Source organism: Chiloscyllium plagiosum, chromosome 40, assembly GCF_004010195.1.
Source record: "Chiloscyllium plagiosum isolate BGI_BamShark_2017 chromosome 40, ASM401019v2, whole genome shotgun sequence".
NCBI classification, from domain to species: domain Eukaryota; kingdom Metazoa; phylum Chordata; class Chondrichthyes; order Orectolobiformes; family Hemiscylliidae; genus Chiloscyllium; species Chiloscyllium plagiosum.
The window spans coordinates 8,842,692-8,868,214 of NC_057749.1; the positions used below are offsets into that span (position 1 = coordinate 8,842,692).

Here is a 25,523-nt window from a genome sequence, read left to right on the forward strand (position 1 = left end):
TTAGCACATTGAAAAGACATTTGGACGTGTACATGAATAGACAAGGTTTAGAGGGAAATGTCCCAAAAGCAGGCAAGTGGGACCAATTTAGTTCGGGAAACTTGGTCAATATGGGCGATTTGTTTCCACGCTGTAGGGCTCACCATTTTTCCCATCTCTTTTCCGAATCCATGTGGAAATAATTTCGAGACAGACAGCTTTGTTCGAATCCAGCCGCTTGACGCTCGGCCTGGTGTTATGTTGATTAATTGTCCAGCAGTGACACCCAGCCTTGCATTGTTGATATTGTGGAAATAGGTACCACCGAGCTTAACGCTTGTTTGGCTTAATTTGATGGTATAAAGCTGCCTCCTCGGAGTGAATTCACTGCAAGTTCTTGTCGGCTGAACTGCTACTGACTTGCTGCCAACGACTCATGTCAGTGATTAGTTTAGTCTTTCCCCGCACTGTCCCTACCCTAGCCCCATCTCCCTCAGCAAAGCAATACCACAGCTTAGCGATGAATAGGAAGCAAAGCATAAACAGAGAAGATTAAGAGGCCATTTGATGGAGGTGTTTGCAATCATGGAGGGTTAGATAAGGTGGCGTGGTGGTAACCTTTCTGGATTAGTAATTATAAAGGCACAGTCGAGAGAGGAAAGGGTTCAAATCCTACCGCAGCTGCTGGGGGAGTTTAAATTTGGTTTATAAAACCTGGAATTGAATGTTTGTTTCATGAACACCATTGGCAAAACAGTCATTAATTGTTTTAAACTGTAATGACCTTTCATCAAATCCCAGAATGCTTACGGGCACAGAGGAGGCCATTTGACCCAAAGTGCTAGCACCGGTTCTCTCACCTGGTGCCAATCTCCCACCTTTTCCCCATATCCCTGCTCATCATTTGTATCCAAATTGTCATCCAGTGTCCCTCTTGAATGCCTCGATTGAACCTGCCTCCACCACAATTCCAGGTAGTGGAATTCCACACACGAATTACTCACTGAGTGAAAAGTCACAATCAATAGAAGAAAAACCTTCAGCAGAAAGCAGTCAAGGCCAAAAGATTGTGCAGTTAAAAGAAGGAGTACTTGGGGGCTTAAGGGATTAAAGGCAGTGAGAGAGAGGCAGGAACAGGCTATTGAGTTGGATGATCAGCCACGATCATATTGAATGGTGGAGCAGGCTCGAAGAGCCTATTTTCTACATTTCAATGAGTGAGGGGATGCTGTGACATCTTTCGAGAGTGGCATTAACTGGAGGCCTGCTCAGATCGATGTGAAACATCCCACAGTGCACTTTGATGAAGAGCAGGAGACTCTTCCCTGGTCTCCAATTCAATAGGACAGAGACAAGGGGAATTGTTTCTCCTGGAGGGTTAAATCCCATCGGAATCATGTGCCCAAGAAGGTGGTGGAGCCAGGGTCTCTGAATATTTTAAGGTGGAGGTAGATACGTTCGAGTTAGAAAAGGGTTGTTGGTGGCATGAAAGAGGAATTGAGGTCTGAGGTGGGTCAGACTTGAGGGGCTGAATGATCTACCGCTCCTCTTTCTTATTGAACAGTCTACCTTGAGCCCAGCCCTCATTGTGTGGCACCAAACCATTTGATATAAAGATATTAGTTGCTGCTGCGCCACCAGCTCTGATTGAGCCGGTTGTGAAGGCAAATGGGGTAGAGATTCGGGTTTCGTACTGCATTAGAGGCCACACTGATGGGATTGTGATTCATGTGTTGTGATTCTGATGAGATTAAACTATCAGATGTGAAGGATTCCCCTCCCGTTCTGCCGTAGGCTGTAGTCTACAGGTATACTGTGCCCACAGAATCTCTGTACGGCTGTGATGCCCCTGAGATTGTCCCTGATCTTTGCTGGTTTTTTTTTTTTATTCACTTGTGGGATGTGGCTGTCACTGGCTGCTCAGCATTTATTACCCGTCCCTAGTTATCCTTGAGTTGCCTTCCTGAACCGCTGCAGTCCATGTGCTGAAGGTTGACCCATAATGCCCTTAGGAAGGGGAATGTCTGGATTTTGACCCAGTGATAGTGAAGGAATGATATTGTATTTTCAAGGCAGGATGGTGAGTGGCCCGAAGGGGAACCTGCAGAGGGTGGCGTTCCCATTGCTGCTGTTTTTGTCCTTCTAGATGGAAGTGGCTGTGGGCTTAGAAGGTGCTGTCTGAGGATCTTTGGTTAATTTCTGCAGTGCATCTTGTAGACCATACACACCGCTGCTACTGAGCATCAGTGGTGGAGGGAGTGGATGTGGTGCCAATCAAGTGGGCTGCTTTGTCTTGGATGGCGTCAAGCTTCTTGCGTGTTGTTGGAGCTGCCCCCATCCAGGCACGTCAGGAGCATTCCATCACACTCCTGACTTGGGCCTTGTAGATTGTGGGTGCGTTATCAAACAAGTGATTTGCTCGCTGTCGGATTCCCAGCATCTGACCTGCTGTTGAAGCTCTGTGATTATGTGACAAGTCCAGTTCAATTGTTGATCCATGATAAATGTCAATTCAATCATAAATGAAGTCATTTCAAAAATTAATTCTACTCATAAATTTGTTTAAAAAAAATTGGGGAAAAGTTGAGCAGACCCTCTGTGTCTGTGTGGAGTTTGCACATTTACCCCGTGTCTGTGTGGGTTTCCTCTGGGTGTTCCGGTCTCCTCCCCCAATTTCACAGCTTAGGTAAATTGGCCATGTTAAATTGATAGTGTCCAAGGATGTGCAGCCTAGGTGGATTAGCCATGGGAAATGCAGGGTCACAGGGATAGGAGGATGGGTCTGAGTGGGATGCACTTCAGAAGGACAGTGTGGACTCGATGGACTGAATGGCCTGCTTCCAAGCTGTAAGATAAACTTGACCTTTGAGATCTCAAAGTCTCTTTGAGATTCAGAGTGGAGAGGATTTTCCTGGTGGTAACCTCTTATTTAGCCACAAGGTAGGGGATTGCCACCTTGGTCCCATGGGGGGTAACACCCACACATGGACACAGGGCCAGGACTCACCCAAGTGACGGTGATACCACAAGCTAAATAATGCCAAGTAGGGGAGTGTGCAGCACAAACCAACTTGATGTATAAACATACAAAGAAATGGGAAGAATTTGTCAAACATTTAAAATAAAAATCAAATATAACTGAATAAGAGGGCTGATCTCATTCTGACTGGAACTTACACACTGTGATATATAAGCACTGAATGTTTCTGTAACATAAATCCTTGGTCCTCTCATGTTAATGGAGCATTAACACTGATATCATCACCCAGCCGCAGAGCATGTAACCTGATGGATTAGTGCCCCTATTTAAACAGTGGGCCAAGGAATTTGACTCAACGTGTTAGTGACTGGATGATAGTGTCACACACTGTGTGATCTCCAGGCTGTAATCTCCACAAAGCACATGAACCTTTCGCTGACATTAAAATCGAATCAATCGAAATTTCTCGAGTAGACAAGTATAAGAACACCCACTATTAATGTGACGTTAAATATTAAAGGGTTACATTCCATTTTGCCCTCAAAAGGCTAATGGTTTTGGCCGACGCTGGAAGAAACACTGGAGATAAAACATTCTGTCCTATTTATCAACTCTGGGGTTTTTATTACTTAAGCAATAGGTGTGGCCTTCATTCAAAAGAAGCAGTGAATCACAGAATCCCTGCAGTGCAGAGAGAGGCCATTTGGCCCATTGTGTCTGCACTGATTCTCCAAAGAGCATTCCATTCAAACCCAGCACCCCCCACCCTATCCATGTAACCCTGCATTTCCCGTGGCCAATCCACCCTAAGCTGCACATCTTTGGATTATGGGAGAAAACCGGAGCACCCAGAGGAAACCCACGTAGACACCGGGAGAGTGTGCAAACTCCACACAGACAGCTGCCCGAGGGTGGAATCGAACCCAAGTTCCTGACGCCATGAAGTAGCAGTGCTAATAGGCAGGTGGGTGAAGTGAAATGTGCCATAACGTTTGGCAAAGGTTGGGCAAAACCAGAGAGAGAAAGCATGGCCCTGTTTCCTCTTGCCTTCACATCCCTCATCGCCTTTTAACACTCGACAGTTGAGCACCGACACGGTGGAGTTTGCGACTGAATCATGCCACATTCAGTGCCACATGGAGGTCATTCAGCCCATCGAGTATGAAGCCAGTTCTTATGAAGAGAAATCCAGTCAACCCTATCATCGATTCCGCTGGGCGAAAGTGAGGACCACAGATGCTGAAGATTGGTGCACACTCAGCCCCATCCACCCTCCTATTTATCTCTCTACCCCCGAGGCTCCCAACCTCATTCCTGATGAAGAGCCTATGCTGGAAAAGTTGATTCTTCTGCCTGACCTGCTGTGCTTTTCCAGCACCACACTCTCAACCTCTACCATCCCCACCCCCAACACGTCCTTTCCCTTTTTCTCTCCAAATGTTTACCCGATTTCCTTTTGAACATTAATTTGAATCTGTGTCCACCTCAATATCAATCCTCCACACACTTGTGTTTCTCCTTTGCCACCTCAAGTTCTTTTGTCAACATGGTGTTAAATCTAGAACACCTGATTATTCATTCTTTAGCCATTTGAAAACATTTCCATTTATTCTGGCTCCATCCTTCATCACTTTATGCATCAAATCACCTCCGCTTTCACAGCTCTTGGGAGAGCTATCCAAAAGTTCTTTGTAAATCCTTGTCCCTACAGTCACCCTTGCAAACATTTTCTGAGCCCTCTATAAACTTTCCACAATTTCTGGTACCATAGTTACGGTGGAGTCTATAGGTTCAGCCAAACCTCTTTATTTTTGTCCTCTTTATCCGTTTTTTTGTAAAGCCTATTTGAAAGCTCAATTTCTGAATGACCCTTTATAGCCACAACTTTGTCAGACAATTGCATGCAGCTTGGTTGTTCCTATCATGCGAGCAGCTCTGCTTCTTTGTTTCTTTTTCCCAAGGGCTCTTGCGTGTTCTCGAGGGAAGCTTTATCATTTTCTCGGGCTACCTTTTGGATTTCAGGGTACTCTTTTCAACTCTCTAACTCATTTATTAGGTGAAACTGTCTCATATGCTGTCTGTCTTTGAATTGTCATAAGGAGAATTTGGACTCCTTCAAAACAGGTTTGGCAGAATTCATCAGTATTCTCAATTATCAGCAGTCCATCAAACTCGAAGCTGCCACACAGACGACACAGTGACTCAGTGGTTAGCACTGCTGCCTCAACAGTGATAGTTTGATTCCAGCCTCTGGTGACTGTCTGTGTGTAGTTTGCACATTCTCCCCGTGCCTGTGTGGGTTTCCTTCGGGTGCTCCGGTTTCCTCCCACAGTCCAAAGGTGTGTAGGTTAGTGACCAGGGATGTGCAGGCTGGGTGGTTTAAGCCATGGGAATGGCAGGGATAGGAGGGTAGGTCTTGTCGGAAGGCTCTTCAGAGAGTCAATGTGGACCTAATGGGCCGAATGGCCTGCTTCCACGCTGTAGGGATGCTATAAACGCACTGAGAAAGCATTAGCCTCCTGGATCCCAGAGTATTCAATTGACATGAGATAACATGCATAAGTTTGCAACAAAAGTATTTTTCCAAATTAATTGACAGATAATTGGCTTCAACATGAAAAAAGAGCTACCAGCCTTAGCACACCTTCCTCGGGCTGTTGAGGTCACAGCTGATGCGTTTCCATAGCGTATGCACACAACTGGAATATTTTAACAAGGCAGTAACAAACTGTTTACTGGACCTCGGATTTAAATTTAACCATTGGCAGTATTGATTGCAATAGGATCCGTTACATTATCCCCCCCAAACAGAAGCTCCTGATCTTATCCCTCATTCAATTTCAAGGAGTTTTCTACCACAGTGATTTCAAGTTGTTCTGGCCTTCAGCTAGCTGAGTATTTAATTGTTGACAAGTTCGAAACTATTTTGTCTTCTCTTTCTATGCTCACCCAATCCCAGTCTTCTCCATCCCCTCCACATCCTCCTCCTTACCCCAACCCTGTGCGGGTTCCCATGACGACAGGCATTGTTCAGCCTCCTTTTAGTTTTGCACGTCAACATGAAATGCTGAACACAGCTGAGGGGACCCTTGTCATGCACAAAACTGGAAGTCTGCAAATTGCCATTTCTCTGGTCGTTTGCAAGAGATGGCGTGACTAGAGAAGTCAGCACATGTTGCATGTTACCCCCACCCCACCCACCAAGTGCCTTTCTAACAGGTGCTGGTGGACCAATTGCATGAAAAACTACAGCCGTTACCTTTGTGTAAGCACTTAGCGCAGAAACATAGACAATAGCTGCAGGAGTAGGCCATTGAGCCTGCACCCCCCTTCAGTATCATCAAGGCTGATCATGCAATCTTATACCCCTTTCTTGCTCTATACCCCTTGATCCGCATGGGTTACATCCAGCTCCCTCTTGGATATATCTAACAAACTGGCCCCAACAGCTTCCTGTGGGAGAGAATTCCACAGGTTCACAACTCTGAGTGAAGAAATTCTTCCTCATCTCAATCCTGAATGGCTTACCCCTTATTCTTAAGACTGTGACCCCCTAGTTCTGGACTTGGCCAACATCGGGAACATGCTTCCCACATCTAGCCTGTCCAGTCCCATCCGGATTTTATATGTTTCTATGAGATCGCACCTTATTCTTCTAAATCCCAGTGAGTACATGCAGAGTTGACCCAGTCTTTCCTCATATGTCAGTCCTGCCATCCCAGGAATTGGTCTGGCAGTATTTCAGCAAGGAGTCAGCAGTTTCAGGAGAGAAAAGGCTCATTTGATGTAGGAACAGAAGTAAGCCATTAACCCCACTGAGAAGCTCCACTATTCAGTGAAGACCTAGCTGATCTGACAATCCTCGGCTCTACTTCCCTGCTTTTTCTCTATGAACCTTGATTCCTTTAGTGATTCAAACTCTGTCTCCGGATATCCTTAATGACTCTGCCTGGACAGTCCTCTGCAGTAAAGAATTCCACAGATATGTTACCCTCAGAAAGAAGAAAGCCCTCATTTTTGTCTTAATGTGTGACCCTTCACTCTGAGATGATGCCCTCTGGTCCCAGACTCTCCCACACCGGGAAATGACCTTTTTTGGATGTACCCTGTCAAGTCCCTTAAGAATCTTCTATGTTGTAATAAGGATGCCTCTCACTCTTCTAAATGATAAAGATTATAGGGCCAATCGACTTTACCTTTCCTCATAAGGCAGTTCCTGTATGCCTGGTATGAGCCTAGTGAATCTTCTCTGGACTGCCTCCAATGCCAATGTAGCTTTCCTTGGATAAAGGGCCCAAAACTGCTCTCACTATTCTAGCTGTGGTCTGACTACTGCCTTGTATAGTTTTAGCAAAACCTCCCTGCTTTTATACTTCATTCTCTTTGCCTTACCATTTGCCTTCCCTATTACAATGGCTGGGCAGCATGGTGGCTCAGTGGTTAGCACTGCTGTCTCACAGCGCCAGGGACCTGGGTTCGATTCTAGCCTCGGGCGACTCTCTGTGTGGAGTGTGCACATTTTCTCCCTGTGTCTGCGTGGGTTTCCTCCGGGTGCTCCAGTTTCCTCCCACAGTCCAAAGATGTGCAGGTTAGGGTGGATTGCCCTTGCTAAATTTCCCATAGTGTCCAGGGATGTGCAGGCTAGGTGGATTGGCCATAAGAAATGCAGAATTAGATTAAATTCCCTACAGTGTGGAAACAGGCCCTTGGGCGACCCTCCAAAGAGTAACCCACCCAGACCCATTTCCCTCTGACTAATGCACCTAACACTATGAGCAATTTACTATGGCCAATTCACCTGACCTGCACATCTTTGGACTGTGGGAGGAAACCCACACAGACACTGGGAGAATGTGCAAACTCCACACAGACAGTCATCGAGGCTGGAGTCAAACCTGAGACCTTGGTGCTGTGAGGCACCAGTGCTAACTACTGAGCCACCGTGCCACCCCAATTACAGGGATAGGTCTAGGCGGGATGCGCTTTGGAAGGTCAGTGTGAACTCGATGGGTTGAATGACCTTCCTTCACACTATAGTAATTCTATTACTACCTGAACTTGGATGCTGGATGATTGGTGGGTGTGGAGTCCCAAATCCCTCTGTTCCATAGCATTCTGCAGTCTTTCTCCATTTAAATAATGCTCAGTTCCTTTTCCTGCCAAAGTGCATGACCTCATGTTTTCGAAATGTATGCCATGAATTAACTAAAATAGAGAGCACAGAAAACGCAAAGCACTGAGTTAATTGCTAAATAAGGGATGGGAGCATGAGGGCCTTCCACTGTAGCCTCAGCTATCAGTGCACATTCCAGGTCAGAGTTACCTAGGACTGTCTTCTCTATTTTTTTTTCTCTCCATCTTTACCTCTTACTCTTTCCCTTTTTTTATGTTCAGAATGGGAGTCTGGCTTGGAATGACGATGCTGATGGTGGACGAGCAAGAGAGGCTGCCAAAGACTTCGCAAAGGTCGGACGTTTTCTCTTGTTTCCTTTCTCTCTGGCGGGTGGGCTGGTTCATCTCATCCCAGCATTGATTTCCGATGAGCGGAAACCCATTAAAGAGTATTTACAGCAGGCTGTTCGTCCCAACTGGTCCATGCCAGCGTCTTTATTTCACACAAGCCCCCTCCACACCTCTTCACCTCACTCTGTCAACATGTTCCTCTCACTGTCTCATGTCTTTCCTCAAAATATATCATTGCTGTTGACCTCACCTGGAGGAGGCTGTGGTGTTATGGTATTATCACTTGATCAGTGATCTCTTACCCAGGCTAATGTGCTGGGGATGTGGCTTCAAATCCCTGTGATGATTCTATGCCTTTAAGAAGTGTATTTTGTCCTAGTTTTTTTCCTTGAAGAGAGGTTTTAAGACTCTGGTACTGAGTTGTCTGTTTGAATATAATAAAGTAAATAGCTTGTTTTTTTTAAGAGTTGAACAATAGAAGCAGCCTGAATGGGCGGGGTCAATCTCCCCCAGAGCCTGGGTTTTTAGTTCTCGTTTTTCACTCGCAGGCGATGGGGTCTTGAAACAGCGTTAGGAAGCCGCAGTACATCTCTCCCTGTTATTCTTCTCAGAGTTTTCTCTCAATATTTTTTCTTCCTGGACTGGAGAATTGCCTATGGGACAATCTTTTTTCCTGAAATTGCCTTTGCCAAGGATGTGTTTATGGGATGTTACTATGCTGGAACAGCTACTGTTTAGTAATCTATTATTCTGTATAAGTTTTCCAATAAAGTTATTCCAATTTCTTCTTTCTTTTGTTGTATTTTAATTATAGTGTAGGAATAAAGTGTGTTTTGCGTTGACTGATAGTTTGACCAATCGAATTGCATCCACAATGCAATATCTCGTACTTGCCTTTAAAAAAGAAAGTGTTCGGGTGTAGGCTATTGTCTTCATATATTTGGAGGGGGCTGGTCTGGTCGCTAACGTACCATTTTGGCTGATCGTGAACATTGACTTGAGTAAAACCCACAATAAAAAGTTAACCTAATGGGAACCATTGTCGTTTGTTGTAAAAAAAAAACTCATTGGGTTCATTACTAAAGTCCTTCGGGGGAGAAAATCTGCCATACTTGCTGACACACCCACAGCAACATACCATCATTGAATCCCTACAGTATGGAAAGAAGCCATTCGGTCCATTGAGTCTGTACCAATCCGCCGAAGAGCATCCCACCCAAACCCAGACCCCAACCTGATCCCTGCATTTCCCATGGCTAACCCATCTAGCCTATACATCCCTGGACACTATGGGGCAATTTAGCATGGCCATTCCACTTAACCTGCATACCTTTGGACTGTGGGAGGAAACCCACGCAGACATGGGGTGAATGTGCAAACTCCACACAGACAGACGCTCAAGGCTGGCATCAATTCCAGGTCCCTGGCGCTGTAAGGGAGCAGTGCTAACCACTGAGCCACCGTTCTGCCTTTTGTCATGTGCTGACGTCCCCCGACAGTCTCCAGCCTTCTTTCTGCAGTAACTCACACCGATTCTTCCTCCTATTTGCCCCATTCCCCTTCGAGTTTGTTCCCTTCTCCTCTTCCTCCAACAGTCTTTCCTGGAGTCATACAGCCCAGAAGAGGCCCTTCTGCCCCTTGAGTCTGCACCTGCACTAATCCCACTGTCCAGCGTTTCGCCCATAGCCTTGAAGATTTTGACATTTCAAATGCTCATCGGTATGCTTTGTAAAGGTTGTAAGGTTCACCCCCCCCCTCCACAATCCCCATTCCCCAGACAGTGCAGACCTTTACCCCCACCCCCTCCATATGCTCCTATTCAGTTGAAAACTCAAGCATGACATCAACTCTGCAATTTCTCCATAGTTTGTTTCCTTCTGGTTACAGTCTTCCCATTAGCTTTTATCTTGGTTCCCCATCTGGAGGGTTCTGTCCACTCCTGGTCAGTGATCATCTGCACCCCAAAGTTGGGTCTTTTAAAGAGCTTGGGTCAAGTTCCTTTATCCTAATCTTGACTCTGTGTTTCCTAAGCTCTGTCCATTTGCCAGCAGTTGATGACCCCTTTGAAACACCTCTGTGTGGGAAGCGGACAAATACCAACTACAAACCCCCTCTGACCGAGTAACAAGTCATCCTCCGATCTGAACACTTGGATCTGAAATCTGGTCAACACAGTGTTTGTATAAGTGACACCTCGCTCCATAGTTATGGGCTTTCGTAATTCTCCTTCCTGGCAGAGTTAAGCAGAACTGGACAGTTGACTGAGAGGTTGCATCGAGTCTGCAACTTGTGTTATTACTCACTGGCCATTCTGCGTAGCATGTTTTGCCTCCTCTTCTCCCCCGCCTCGCGCCTCATCAGTCCTTATATACTTCTGGCAGTCCCTAGAGCAGGGTTTGGGAACCTGCGGCCTTCTAGGCCACTGTGTGTGGCCTTTTGAATGAATCCGAATTTTCCAGAGCAAATCTTTTATTTTTTATTAATATGTTTTTTTCGTCCTTTATTATTTTTATTTTAATCTTAAAATGAACGTATTTAAAATACCAGAGCGTAAAAGAAAATTCAACGAAGTAATCCTCACAAGACTGACCGCCATAATTTAAAAAATGTGAATTTTGAAGAATATATAATTGACGTTTCTTGGATGTGGCCTTATTAGATTACAACTAACATAATGCGGCCTTCCAACATGAAAAGGTTCCCCACCTCTGCCCTAGAGCTTTGAAGGTCCCTTTGCCATTGAGTTAAAATCCCTGAAAGAACCTGTGGTTAAACATGGAGATGGTGTTGTGCCTCTGCTACCATATGGTTCTGGCTGACCAGGACACTCTCCCCACTCTTCCTGCTTGCCATAGGCACCTTGGGACGATGTGTAAAGACCACGGACGTGCATATCTCCCTTGATCATCAGGCCCTAGAGTGGGACTTGCATCCAGTGATTCTGGCTCAGAGATAGGGACTGGGTGCAGTTTTGGTCTCCTCATCTCGGGAAAGTATTATTGCAATTGAGCGAGTGAAACAAACATTCATCAGACCCGACTACGGTGGCTTAGTGGTTAGCACTGCAGCCTCACAGCGCCAGGGTTTGATTCCGGCCTTGTGCGACTGTCTGTGTGGAGTTTGCACATTCACCTCTGTGTCTGTGTGGGTTTCCTCCGGGTGCTCCGGTTTCCTCCCATAATCCAAAGATGTGCTGGTTAGGGTGGAATGGCTGCGCTAAATTGCCCAAAGTGTTCAGGGATGAGCAGACTGAGTGGATTAACCATGGGCCATGCAGGCTTTCAGGAATGGGATAGGGGTGTGGATTTGGGGTGGGATGTTCTTCAGAGGGCCGGTGTAGACTCGATGGGCTGAACGGCCTGCTTCCACACTGTAGGGATTAAATGATTATTGGTCCCGGAGGGGGGTAGGGCGCTGTCTGATGAAGAGAGATTGGGTAAACTGAGCCGATAGTCTCAAGAGTTTTGAAGAACGAGAAATGATCACATTGAAATTTATGAAATACCTGAAGCAGTAGATGCAAGGAAGGTGGTTTCGTGATTGGCTGATCCAGCATCAGCAGACATCATCCAGATATGTAAGGGGGGTTGTCAGTTAGGTCCGGAATGAGGAGGAATATTTTTAGTCAAGAAGGTTTGTGAACTCTCTATCATAGAAGGCTATGGAAGCTCAGTCTTTGAGTATGTTTAAGATAGAGATTGGTAGATTTCTGATGATCAATGGCATAGGGGCTAGGTTGTTCAAAGACATTGAAGTGTTCTCTCAGCCATGGTCATATTAAATGGCGGGACAGACTTGTGGGCTGAATGGCCTGCTCCCATTCATATGTTCCTACCCACTGTACTATGAGACCTCATATTGCTCATTCTGAGTTACCACTGAGCATAAGGGTATGACAATGCGAGGATTATAAAACGGACAGTTACTCCTGGTTGGCTTAAGGGCTATTCAGAGATGCATTGAGTGAGGTTTGAGGCTGAAGAGCCAGCTCCCTTGCCTATTGCTCATGTCTGGGGGAATGGGAAAGAGGTGAAGACGGAAGACAGAAAGCGTAAAACAGTAACCCGTGATTGGTTCAGAGAAAAACCACAAAATTGTCATGGCATTTGAAACAGGTGTTGAAAGTCGACCTTGCCTTATTTCCTGAGGAGAATGTGATCCTGGCTGTGTGACAGCCATTACTGGCTGGAACGAGAGCTCAGATTATGCTGGTGACCATCCTTTCATCTCCACCTACAATTTTCCCAAGTATTTGGTTATCGGTAACTCTTCACCCTTCCCTGCCATCCCCTAACCCTACTTCCTCACAGTTCAATTATTAAGTGCCACTCACTGGGCACCAAGACTCTGGCAGTGAGGGCATGACACATGACTGAGTAGCATCAATCTTTAACTATCTGTTATACTCATGCAATGTCCAAAAGGTCACTCTGTCCCATAATCATTCTTGGATTCACATCAAGCCCCACCTCGGTCAGATCAAACATTTGGTATGCTTTCTTTTATCAATCAGAATATTAAGTACAGGAGTTGGGAGGTCATGGTGTGGCTGTACAGGACATTGGTTAGGCCACTGTTTGAATATTGTGTGCAATTCTGGTCCCCTTCCTATCAGAAAGATGTTGTGAAACTTGAAAGGGTTCAGAAAAGATTTACAAGGATGTTGCTAGGGTTGGAGGATTTGAGCTATAGGGAGAGGCTGAACAGGCTGGGGCTGTTTTCCCTGGAGCGTCGGAGACTGAGGGGTGACCTTTATAGTGGTTTACAAAATTATGAGGGCTAGGATAACAGACAAAGTCTTTTCCCTGGGGTCGGGGAGTCCAGAACTAGAGGGTATAGGTTTAGGGTGAGAGGGGAAAGATATAAAAGAGACCTAAGGGGCAACTTTTTCACACAGAGGATGGTACGTGTATGGAATGAGCTGCCAGAGGAAGTGGTGGAGGCTGGTATAATTGCAACATTTAAGAGGCATTTGGATGGGTATGTGAATAGTAAGGGTTTGGAGGGGTAGGGGCCGGGTGCTGGCAGGTGGGACTAGATTGGGTTGGGATATCTGGTCAGCATGGACAGGTTGGACAGCAGGGTCTGTTTCCATGCTGTACATCTCTATGACTCTTTGTTAAATTACAGGTAGCAATAATTCCTAGCCCAACTCCTTTATTCCACATTACTTCGATAGTAGATGGGATTTTAGTGTGCTCATCCAAACCACGAATGTGACCTCACTTGTGAGAATAAATTGTCGTGGAGCCAAGTGCAAAGAATGTCTGTAAATGGAAAATACAGGGAAGTTTCTTTGTGGTAGACTTGAATTATATTCTGTCTCTGAATCAGTTCAGAAAAACGGTGATAACTCGGTTCTGTTCTGGTCTCTCTTTGAATGCTTCCCTTTTCTGTGTCCTTTGACAGCTCTACGAACTGGACAGTGACCCCAAACGCAAGGAGTTCCTGGATGATCTGTTTGTTTTCATGCAGAAGAGAGGTGAGTCTGAGCTTTGCTCCCGCCCCCCAGAAACACTGATCTTCTTGTTGTCCACCTTCATTACTAATCGCTTCTCCTACCTCGTTTCGGAAAGGCTCCTCAAACTACCCTGGGCCTTGCTGACCGCTCAACTAAATCCCAACTACACTTTGTTTTCATTCTGCATACTCTCCCCCAACCCAGATTTAAGTGGGTCTTGGATTCTACAGTCTACTCAGCATTCACAGTCTACTGAAGTGGGTGGGATTGGGATGGTATAGTAGGTGAAAGTGAGGACTGCAGATGCTGGAGATCAGAGTTGAAAAGTGTGGCACTGGAAAAGCACAGCAGGTCAGGCAGAGAGTCGACATTTCAACCGTGAGCTCTTCATCAGGAATGAGGATTCCTGACTGACTGCCACTAAAATCTCAATGATGGTATAGTGGTCAATTGGAGGCTAATTTCCACCCTATGGGACCAATAATGGGGCATGGATTGCAGAGTGCCAAATAAGTTTTATGTACTGAAAATAATCTTGATAGAAAACTATCTTAATGGGTTCTAGAAGAGCAGGACGTGGGTTGTGATTCTCCCACCCTCTTGGTGACACAGTAGATGGACACCTGGACCTTTCCCTTCAAAGAACTAGATTCAGAAGCAGCTGAAGTAGTTTTTTTTTATATAGATTAGATTAGATTCCCTACAATGTGGAAACAGGCCCTTCGGCCCAACCAGTCCACACCGAAGAATAGCCCACCCAGACCCATTTCCCTCCCACTAATGCACCTGACACTATGGGCAATTTAGCATGGCCAATTCACCTAACCTACACATCTTTGGCGTGTGGGAGGAAACCGGAGCACCCAGAGGAAACCCACGCAGACACTGGGAGAATGTGCAAACTCCACACAGACAGTGACTTTCTTTATTCATATGTGGGATGAGGCATCTCTGGCTAGGTCAGCACTTATTGCCCATCTCTAATTACCCAGAGGGCAGTTAAGAGTCAACCCCATTGCTGTGGGTCTGGAGTCACATGTAGGCCACACCAAGTGAGGACGACAGTTTCCTTCCCTAAAGGACATTCGTGAACCAGGTGGGGTTTTTCCAACAATTGAAAGTATTTTCATGATCATTATTAGCCTTTTGATTTCAGATTTTTATTAAATTCAAATTTGAATCCACCATCGACCATGACTGGATTCGAACCCAGGCCCTCAGAACGTTACCTGGGTCTCTGGGTTAATAGTCCAGCAATAAAAGCACTTGGCAATTGCCTCCCCTGTCAACTTGCCAGATCTAGTGTGAAATGAAATGAGTTTGTTCAATCTCCTTGCAAACATCAGCCAGCAGGATAGCCTAAAAGATGGTCTTATTCATTTCTGCCAAGGCACCCCCTCCCCCCCACCCCGCCCCCTATATTGCCCTTACACTGTGTGGGTTGCTGGGTAATTTCAGTGTTAACCATGTTGCTTTGCGTCGAGAGTCACATGTTGGCCAGATCTGATAAAAATGGCAGACTCCCTTCCATAAAGAAGTTAGCAGAGATGGTTGTCATGGCCCCCATCAATGAGATGAGTTTTATATTCCAGATTTATTCATTGAATTTAAATTCCACCAGCTGTCTGGATTCATAGAATCCTTTCAGTGCAGATGGAGGCCATTCAGTCCATTAAGTTACCACCAACCCTCCAAAGAGTAACCCACCCAGGCCCCCCACCCCTGCATTTCCCATGGCCAATCCACCTAACCCACACATCTTTGGACTGTGGGAGGATACCGGAGCACCTGGAGGAAACCCATGCAGGCACAGGGAGAATGTGCAAACTCCACACAGACGGTCACCCAAGGTTGGAATCGACCCAGGTCCCTGGCGCTGTGAGGCTGCGGTGCTAACCACTGAGCCACCATGCTGCCCTTTCCTGGTGGAATTCAAAGACATGCCCCCGGTCATGAGTCTGGATTATTAACATTGTGGTATAACCAATGGAGGCCAGATGGACTATTACTCTAGTGTTTATGCTGTACTTAAACCTCCTCCAACCCTACTTTAGCTGAGCAGCATTTCCCTGTATGGGATTTATGCTGCTGGCTGATGTTTGCTCAGAATAAAACATCACACTGGATCTGGAAAGTTGACAGGGAGGCAAAGGCCTAATGGTATTATGAGGAAAAGTCACTAACATCAGAGATAAAGGATGAGGCTGTGGCAAAATGCGTAGGATCTTATTCTGCAATGTGTATGTGTGTACATCAGTCTGTTTGTATCAGTGTGTGTCTGCATGTATTTCTGTGTATACGCTTCTGTTGCGTGTCTGTGAGTGTGCCTATGTGTGTGTCTGTGTATATATGTACTGGGTGCTTGTGTGAGTGTGCCTGTCTATGTATCTGTGCACAGATCTCTGTTTGCATGTATAAAAGTGTGTGTGTGTGTGTGTGCGTGTGTGTGTGTGTGTGTGCAGCCAGCTGCCTGCCAATTACCTTGAAACTCTTGTCCTCTGCTGACTGACCCTCTCCCGGTGGAAATGATTTCTCTTTATTTACTTGATCAAGCCCTTCATGATTTTGAACATCTCTTGACCTTCTCTGCAGGAAGAGGAACAATCCAGCAAACCCCTGTCCCTATCCCCCCCTCCCCACCCCAACCTTCTCACATCTCTTCACATTATTGAAGTCCCTCGACCCTAGTGCATTGCTTGCAGCCTGAAACCAAGCAAGCAAGCACGGCCAGAGTGCGGCAACGATTCAGAGCTCAGCGTGTGCACCAGCCCACGGGATTGTTTAAATGTACATCCCATTTTTCTTCATTTGGAAATGATGGTTCTATGGTATTCCCTGGAAGCTGAGGGCCACTGCAATGTTAATGATTCATGATGGATTTGGCTCCATTACGGGCTCCTTCACATTCTGTCAGTCACTTGAACTGAGACAGCTGGGGAGAGGGAGCTGGGAGTGTGGGGGTGGTGGTGGATTGGATTAATGACCTTGGAACTGTTTATATTGAAAGGTTCAGCAGATACAAGCCCATGCACAAAAGGAGCCGTTGGGGGGGGGGTGATGGGGAAGGGGAGGCGGGCGGTGTCAGTGGTGGAAGGAAGATGGAGGGGCGAAGAGATTGGCACCAGGCTGACTCCTTGGGGAACGCTGCTGAGCTCCAGTAGCTGTAATATACACTGACTGATCTCAGGATACAGTAGCGCTTGGCTGTTAGCTTTCCTTAGCTGCTCAGTGGGCTTCAGTGGCAGACAGTGATTGATGAGGCCTGGCAGTGTTTACAACACCAGGGACATGATGTGTCCAAGCAACCCTTTGTATTAATGCACACATTTGGCAAGGGAAGGCAGGTTGCGGGATTTTATTCCCCCTGCCCTGGTTTGTCCTGAAGTAGGATTCGACAGCTGACGGCACCTCCTCGGTCAGTTTGGCTGACATTCCCACTGGGGATTATAAGCCCCATAAGGTGTAGGAGAGGAAGTAGGCCATTCAGCCCGTCAAATCTGCTCCACATTCAATGAGCTTATATCGATCCCCGGTTCCTGTTGGGGTACGTTCAGGACCTGTCTCTTTGCCCCACCCAAAATCTCTGAGCTGTGTCTCAGTCCTGCCTTCAGATGGAGGATGAGTTGAGTGTTTATGTTCTCAAACCCTTTCGTTTTAATGATGTCAGCTAAAGAGTGGTCTAGACGGGGGAGAATTCTCTTCCTCCTCTTTCAAAGTGGGGGGCCTTTTATCGCCTGACAGGACCTTAACTTGACATGTCATCTGAAATAAGGCACCGCTGACAATGCAGCTCTTCCCCCCCTCAGTCCTGGCACTGGGAACATCTGCCCAGATTTATGCTGGGGTTCCTGGAGCAGGATTTGAACCCAGAACCTTCTGGGACAAATCAAGCTGTCTTTGTTTGTGACGCTTTGCCCAGAACACAGACTCCTTGGGTTGTTGTTTTGTTAATCACGCCACGCCATCTTAAACGTGCATCTGAAGGCCTCGGAACATGGAGACAGGATTAGTGCCACGTCAGAAGGACAGGGAATGTGTTCTCTTCCTGGGCGTCCACACCCCTCACCTTCAGAAATCAAAACATCAGGTCATTAAATTGACTCCTTGAATGCCTGACACTGATGTTACAATGCACTCAATAAAGGGACGTCAATGTGGTGTTTTTTTTGGTCCGACTGATAGATGCTTTTGTCAAGGAATGCTTGCTGAAATAGTTGAATTGTTCGTGATTAGAAATGGTTTTGTCTAGCTATACCTGCTGGTCCTGCCATAATCTTGTAAATGAACTCCAAGCAGTGTAATCACTACTGTAATCTGTGGATTAGTCCTATCAGCAGGGATGAGACACTGGATGCTTTGTACGAAAGGTTAAATGTGGGATCGAGTCTGGGCCTGTGCGGCACCAGCAATGAATTCAGTGCTGCCATTAAGCTGTTTATATTTTTATTTAAGAAGAACAAGTCTGTACCCTCGACAAATGGAGAAGGATGACTTTGTCAGAGGACCAGAAACCTGCAGGTGTGAACCGCATTCCACACCAATTCTGAGCTGATTCTGAGGGAGGTGCCGCATTGTTGGCGAGTGACATTAGAGTCACAGACATGTACACGGTGGAAACAGACCCTTCGGTCCAACTCGTCCATGCCAACCACATGTCCTAAAATAATCTGGTTCCATTTTGGCTCATATTCCTCGAAACCCATCCTATTCATATACCCATCCAGGTGCCTTTTAAATGCCGTAATTATATCAATCTCCACCACTTCCTCTGGCAGCTCATTCCATACACACACCACCCTCTGCGTTAAACTGGCCAAGTTTGTTTTCCCCACTGTGAGCCCATTGCAAGGCTTGAGCCCCTTCAGTATCAAAAGGGGATGGCCAGTGGTCACACTCAGTGCTTGTAGGTCCGAAGGTCCAATCGTGACCCGCATTTGGGGTCCTGACTTACTTTGAGAATTAGGTGGCTGTGAAATCTCCACTAGAAGGGACAGGCAGGTCAGTTATGCCATCGGTGTACTTCAGAAGAATGGAGTGGGGGGTGGGGGGAGGGTGGTAGTCTGATTGATTTAGATTTTGTCACATGTACTCAAGTATAGGAGTACAATGAAAAGTCTCCACCCACGGCACCATCTTAGGTAGAAGTACCTCGGTACACAAGCTTAAGAACGAGGTAGAAAGAAATAAAGAACAAATGCTACAGGGGCTTGACAAGGTGGACATTGTCCCATAGGGAGGATCATCTGTTCAGGCCATAGATATAGTGTGAGAGGAGAGACGTTCAAGACTGTGATGTGGAGAAACTATTTCTCTCGGAGAGTTGTGAATCTGAGGAACTCGTTGCCCCAGAGGGCAGTGGAGGCAGAATCAATCAACAGACTCCAGAATGAAATAGATATGTTTCCGATGAAAAATGGGATAACGGGCTATGGGGAGCAGGCAGGAGAGTGGAGTTGAGACAAGGATAAGACGAGTCATGATCATGTTAAATGGTGGAGCGGGCGTGAAAGGTTGAATTGCCTGCGCCTAATTCCTGTTATAGAGTCATAGAGATGTACAGCATTGAAACAGACCCATCGGTCCAACCGGTCCATGCCGACCAGATATCCCAACCCAATCTAGACCCACCTGCCAGCACCCGGCCCATATCCGTCCAAACCCTTCCTATTCATATACCCATCCAAATGCCTCTTAAATGTTGCAATTGTACCAGCCTCCACCACTTCCTCTGGCAGCTCATCCCATATCCATACCACCCTCTGTGTGAAAAAGTTGCCCTGTTGGTGTCTTTTATATCTTTCCCCTCTCACCCTAAACCTATGCCCTGTAGTTCTGGACACCCTGACCCCAGGGAAAAGACTTTATCTATTTATTCTGTCCATGGCCCTCATATTTTTGTAAACCTCTATAAGGTCACCCCTCAGCCTCCAACGCTCCAGGAAAAACAGCCCCAGCCTGTTCAGCCTCTCCCTATAGCTCAAATCCTCCAACCCTGGCAACATCCTTGTAACCTTTGCTGAACCCTTTCAAGTTTCACAACATCTTTCCTATAGGGACGAGATCAGAATTGCACGCAACATTTCTTCAGTGGCCTAACCAATGTCCTATACAGCCGGAACATGACCTCCCAACTCCTGTACTCAATACTCTGACCAATAAAGGAAACCATACCAAATTGTTCCTCTTTTCCTTGCCAATATTTATCTCTCGACCAACTTTATTTTAAAAAGACTATACAATCATTCTCACTTTGCTTGCTAGGTGGAAATTGGCTGTCGTGTTTTCCACAGCGAGACATGACGACACTCCGGAAAGTCTTCATTTATCATGTGGTAGTTTGGAAGTCGAACAGTTTGTGATAGACACTCTATGAAGTGTAAGGTTATGTGGTATAGTTAGGATCCCTATAATCATCATCGAAAGAAAGAGTAGTAATACCTTTGTGAGTTTGCAGGATGAGTGTGGACAGCAATGGGTTGAGTTTTCCCTGACAGGATATTATCTTGCTTCACACTTAGTCATGTATTGATTTTTTTTTGTTCACTAATCGATTCAGGAAGTGGCTGTATCTTTTGCAGATAAGACAATTTGCAACAAAAGAGGAAGCAGCAAAATGTTACATCAGTGGTCTGAGCAATTGCTGTTGTAATAGTGTTAACTCCATAAAATTAAAGATGGTGGCAACTTGCTCTCATTTATCTTCACATGAACGTCCGTGCTCGAATCTTTTTGAAGTTTAAACTGAGAATGCAGTTTCATTGATGGCAAACACATCACAAGGGATGTCATGATTTTCAGTCTTATCCATCCCAGGGAAATAAACAGCCCATTACTCAATTTTCAATATCACTTAAGAATTGCCTCTTGCATGAATATATTCAGTCACAGAGACAGAGGAGAAGCCAACTTGTTTTTCACTGAATTATTGCAAACAAAGGACTGAATAATTTGAATTCATCTTAGTAAATTCTGGATAATTTGAATTTGTCTAACTTTAAAGTAAATGGTGTTGATTTAAATGGGTGGTTCTTTGACTGTCATTAACCTTTTCATTGACTGTTCAGCAAAAAGCTAAGAATGTGAATCGAGAGGGAAACAAATCTCTGCCCTTTATCTGCATTATAATATCAGGAATATATGTATTCATCAGCAACCATAGCAACTCCCAGTAATACTGTCGAGAGTATGTTTTCTGAAATGACGCCTGTTGTGTTAATGCCAGATGTATAGCGAATGTAATAGGAAGGCTTCAAGATTATGAAGGTAACTGTCAGAATTAATCTGGGAAAACTGTTCCCTGTGGTGAAGGAATGAAATGGGAGACAAAACAAATTTTGTCAATAATTAGGAGTTTCCAAGCAAAAAGGGTATTATTGTTCCCCTACCTACCAATGTACCTTGGCCTTATGGAATGAAATAGCGGGGAAGACAATTCAGTGAGTTTCTAGAGAAACAAAGGATTAAAGGATGTGGGAAGAAGATGCTTGAGGTTGATTTTCTGCCGAAGTTCAGGTCTTAAACTCATTCTCCACATCTCTTAGGGTCATAGAGATGCACACCACAGAAATAGACCCAACAGTGCAACTCATCAACGCCGACCAGGTATCCGAAATTAATCCAGTCCCATTTGCTGGCATTTGGCCCATATCCCTCTCATCCCTTCCTGTTCATGTACAAATCCAGATGCCTTTCAAATGTTGTAATTGTACCCACCTCCACCATTTCCTCACTCCATTCACACACCACCCTCTGCATGAAAAGGTTGCCCCATTAAAGGTACCTTTTAAGTCACTCCTATCTCACCCATGCCCTCTGGCTTTGGGTTCCTGTACCCTGGGGAAAAGACCTTGGCTATTCACCCTGTCCTTACCCCTCATGATTTTATAAACCTCTAGAAGGTCACCCCTCAGCTTCTGACCCTCCAGGGAGAATAGCCACAGCTGATCCAGCCTCTCCCTCTATCTTGAACACTCCAACTGTTGCAACATCCTTGTAAATGTTTTCTGAACTCTTTCAAGTTTCACAATATCCTTCCTATAGCAGGGAGACCAGAATTGAACACAGTTTTCCAAAAGTGGCCTAACCAACATCTTGTATAGCCGCAACGTGACCTCCCAACTCCTATACTCAATGCAGTGACCAATACAGGCCCCATGCTTTGCTCCTAAGAGCCTCCCGTTTGCCATTTCAATGAGCAATGTGACTCGGGACATGAACACCCAGGTGGTTTCCTACTGCCTTTTTGATGAGGAAACTCGGGGCCTCATCCTGATGGGTCTTGTGCCCAGAAGCTGCCATTGTCCCTGGAGATTTGAGCTCTTCCATTGTCATGACTGACTGTTCACTGGAACTCATAGGCCAGGGCTGGGACCCTGACCCTTGCCTGGTTAGACTTGCAAAATGACTGAACCGCCCAACACAGGTCTCAAATAACCACACTACCCCCGCGTACACTTAGGTCCCTCAATTAGATCATCCTGCAGCCTCCTCTGTTTCAAGAAAACCAAAGTAGACAGGCATGAGGCTAGAAGAACACAGCAAGCCAGGTAGCATCAGGAGCTAGAGACATCGATGTTTCAGGTGTAACCCTTCTTCGCGGCTGGGGGTGGGTGTAGAGGGGAGCTGCAGATAAAGGGGGTGGCGGGGATAGGGTGGTGAAGTGGAGATAGGTGAAGACAGGTAGAGGGTACGACCTGGTTGGTCAATGGAAGGAATGAATCCGATTGGTGGCAGGAAGGAGTGGGAGGGGCTGGGAAGGGAGTCTTGGGATGGGAAGGGAGGTTCCCAACATAACATCCAGTGACATCACTGCTGTTTAGCTAGTAGACAAACTCTTGATTATCCCCTCTCCCCCAACAAAAAACCCATTGTAAAGCAATGACCTCAGGCAAATGTCAGCTTCCTCCTTTTGTTCCCAAAACACCTTTTTATGAAGCAGTTAGTACCAGAAAGGGTTAACGGACATCACAAGATAAGCCCTGTCCATCAGGATACAAAGGGCGGGACTCTTGTTCTACAGTAGCCGTGACACCCAATTCAATTCCTATCTGCTCCAGAGATGGGCTGTAATATCTCTGGGCAGATCAATTAGAAAAGGCCTAGAAGGACTCTGCCTGGAAGGAGCTATCCAGAGTTGTCGAGTGTTGACCTTGTGTGACTGAAAGGTGTAAGTCAGTGCCCTCCCAGTTCTCCATGTAGCCGTTGCTTTAAGTCGGACCTGACTGTCTGCCTCACAGGAGACAATTATGCCTCTTAGCTGTAACATAATTAGCCACTAAGTAATATGTAATGGCCCTTTACTTTGCAATGGAGACAAAGGCCATCTTTTTCCCCAAAGCTAATGTAGGTCTCCTTCCCCACGAGATACCCATAGGTCGGGTGATACAAGCAGGAAGGATTGGGTGTGATGACTGTACTCACAATGTTCCCCAATATTTACAAAACGTGAGCAGTGCTGGCATAGAACATTATAACATGGCGGCTGCAGTGTCCTGGGAAGAGTTCACTTAGCCATGCATCATAACAGATGCTGATCTGTTTCTGTCTCTCAGAAGACAAGCATTGTCCTTATGGGCATAAACATGTGCTGAATGTCATGTGCGTTTTTGGGGGAGGAGTTGCTGGATCACAGTGAGCACCTGAAAAGCATGTTCGACACAACGGCATTCACAGTTTAAAGTCCTAACGGCATGTGGAGGCTGGGTTACTGAGATTTATCACATTCACGCAGTCAACTCAAAAACTTCCCCACAACTGCCCCAGATCACAAGTAGTGCCTAGTCGGCTTAGCTCTGCAGATTTATCATACAGTCAGTTCTGCTATAACGCAGTGCTTCCATTCTCATGCAATCCCATGTTTTAAGAAAATCGTGTAATAGCAGCACCATTTAAACCATTGGGGCCAGAATCACACAATAACCAACGCACGCCTTAAGATTTGCACTTCAGAAACGGTGTCCCCCAAGTCGTTGATTATGTTATAATAAATTTGTGTTAACAAAACGTGTGTTACAGCAGAACAAACTGTATTCCAGTGGCAATGCACTGCTTTCATGGGATGGGGGCATAGATCTCAAAGGATGGCAGCATGATAACGGGCATTTTGCAATGTCTGCTGATTGACAGAGCCCACAGCAAACACGCTCTCTCTCTCTCTCTCTCTCTCACACACACACACGCTCTCTCTCTATCTCTCTCACACAGACAACACACACACACTCTCTGTCTAACACACACACACTTTCTCATTCTATCTCACGCTCGCTCTCTCTCTCTCTCTCACACACAGACACACACATACCAGTGTACACACTTGTAGCACGAGACCACAGCAACTTCAAGTTCCTCTGGTGGGAGGTGGGTGTTTGTAAGCTTGAGGCCATCCAAGGTTGTCCAGCCTGTGTCTTTAACTCACAGCACATTCCCCCGTACTTGCTCAGCAGCCCCCTTCCCCCACCCTGGGCTCTGTGATTTTTTTTTGCTCTGGGTTTTTAAATCCGACTGTGGCCTTCCTTCATCTCGCAACCTTCAGTTTCCACAACCTTCCCAGAATTCTGCATTCCTCTAACCCCGGCATCTGTCTTTCTTGTCTCTGCTAAGAGGAACCTGACATGGCTCAGTCTCATACTTCATTTTGGAAAGATCCCCAGGATTGCCTTGGGATATTTCATTCTGTTAAAGGTGGGGTGGTGATGGCCAGTGGTTTTATCACTGGACTGTTAATCCTGAAACCCCAGGTTCAAAACTCAGATGGTTGGAATGTGAACTTAATGGGTATTGGGAATGATTAATCTAAAGTGTGGAATGAGGCCATTTGGCCCATTGAGTCTGCACTGAACCTCTGTAGGTATTGCCCATCCTATCCCTGTATTTAGCACGGTCAATCCGCCAAACCTGCACATCTTTGGACTATGGGAGGAACCCCACGCAGACACAGGAAGAATGTGCAAACTCCATACAGACAGTCACCCGAGGCTGGAATTGAACCCAGGTCTCTGGCACTGTGAGGCAGTAATGCTAAACACTGAGCCACCCTAACAATGTTTGTGAAACCATAGTTGATTGTCATGAAAACTTATCTGTTTCACTAATGTCCTGTAGGTAAGGAAACTGTCATCCTTAACTGGTCTGACCTACATCTGACTCCAGACCCACAGCAATGGCCTGTATCCCTTGAGTGAATAAATAATAAAAAGTGTTATATTATGAAGAGTTGTTGGTTGTGCCCTGCTCCTTTCTGCTGTCTTTGGCACATTTAAAGTCAACCCATCATTGAGTTTTATTTTATTTACTCATTTATGGCATGTGGGTGTTCTTGGATGGATCTGCCCTTACTGCTAATCCTTAATTGCCCTGGGCTAGATCAGGGCTGAAAATGTGTTGCTGGAAAAGCGCAGCAGGTCAGGCAGCATCCAAGGAACAGGAGAATCGACGTTTCGGGCATAAGCCCTTCTTCAGGAACCTCATTCCTGAAGAAGGGCTTATGCCCGAAACGTCGATTCTCCTGTTCCTTGGATGCTGCCTGACCTGCTGCGCTTTTCCAGCAACACATTTTCAGCTCTGGGCTAGATCAGGCCAACACTCTTCCTGAATTTGGAACAAAGCTATCTTAATGTAACATGGAATCTTTAGAGAACCCAG

General features: G+C 46.0%; 1 protein-coding gene across 5 annotated transcripts in view; it reads left to right on the top strand.

Annotated features, from left to right (window-relative positions):
- LOC122542481 (AT-rich interactive domain-containing protein 3A-like) overlaps positions 1-25,523 on the top strand; it is a 198,654-nt gene that overhangs the window by 87,819 nt on the left and 85,312 nt on the right. For 3 of the 5 annotated variants that reach the window (XM_043680238.1, XM_043680240.1, XM_043680239.1), the window contains one exon: positions 13,832-13,904. In XM_043680238.1, the coding sequence (XP_043536173.1) occupies positions 13,832-13,904 (73 nt within the window). Of the gene's footprint in view, positions 1-8,353; positions 8,426-13,831; positions 13,905-25,523 lie in introns of all 5 variants that reach the window. The other 2 variants (XM_043680237.1, XM_043680236.1) reach the window with 1 other exon arrangement.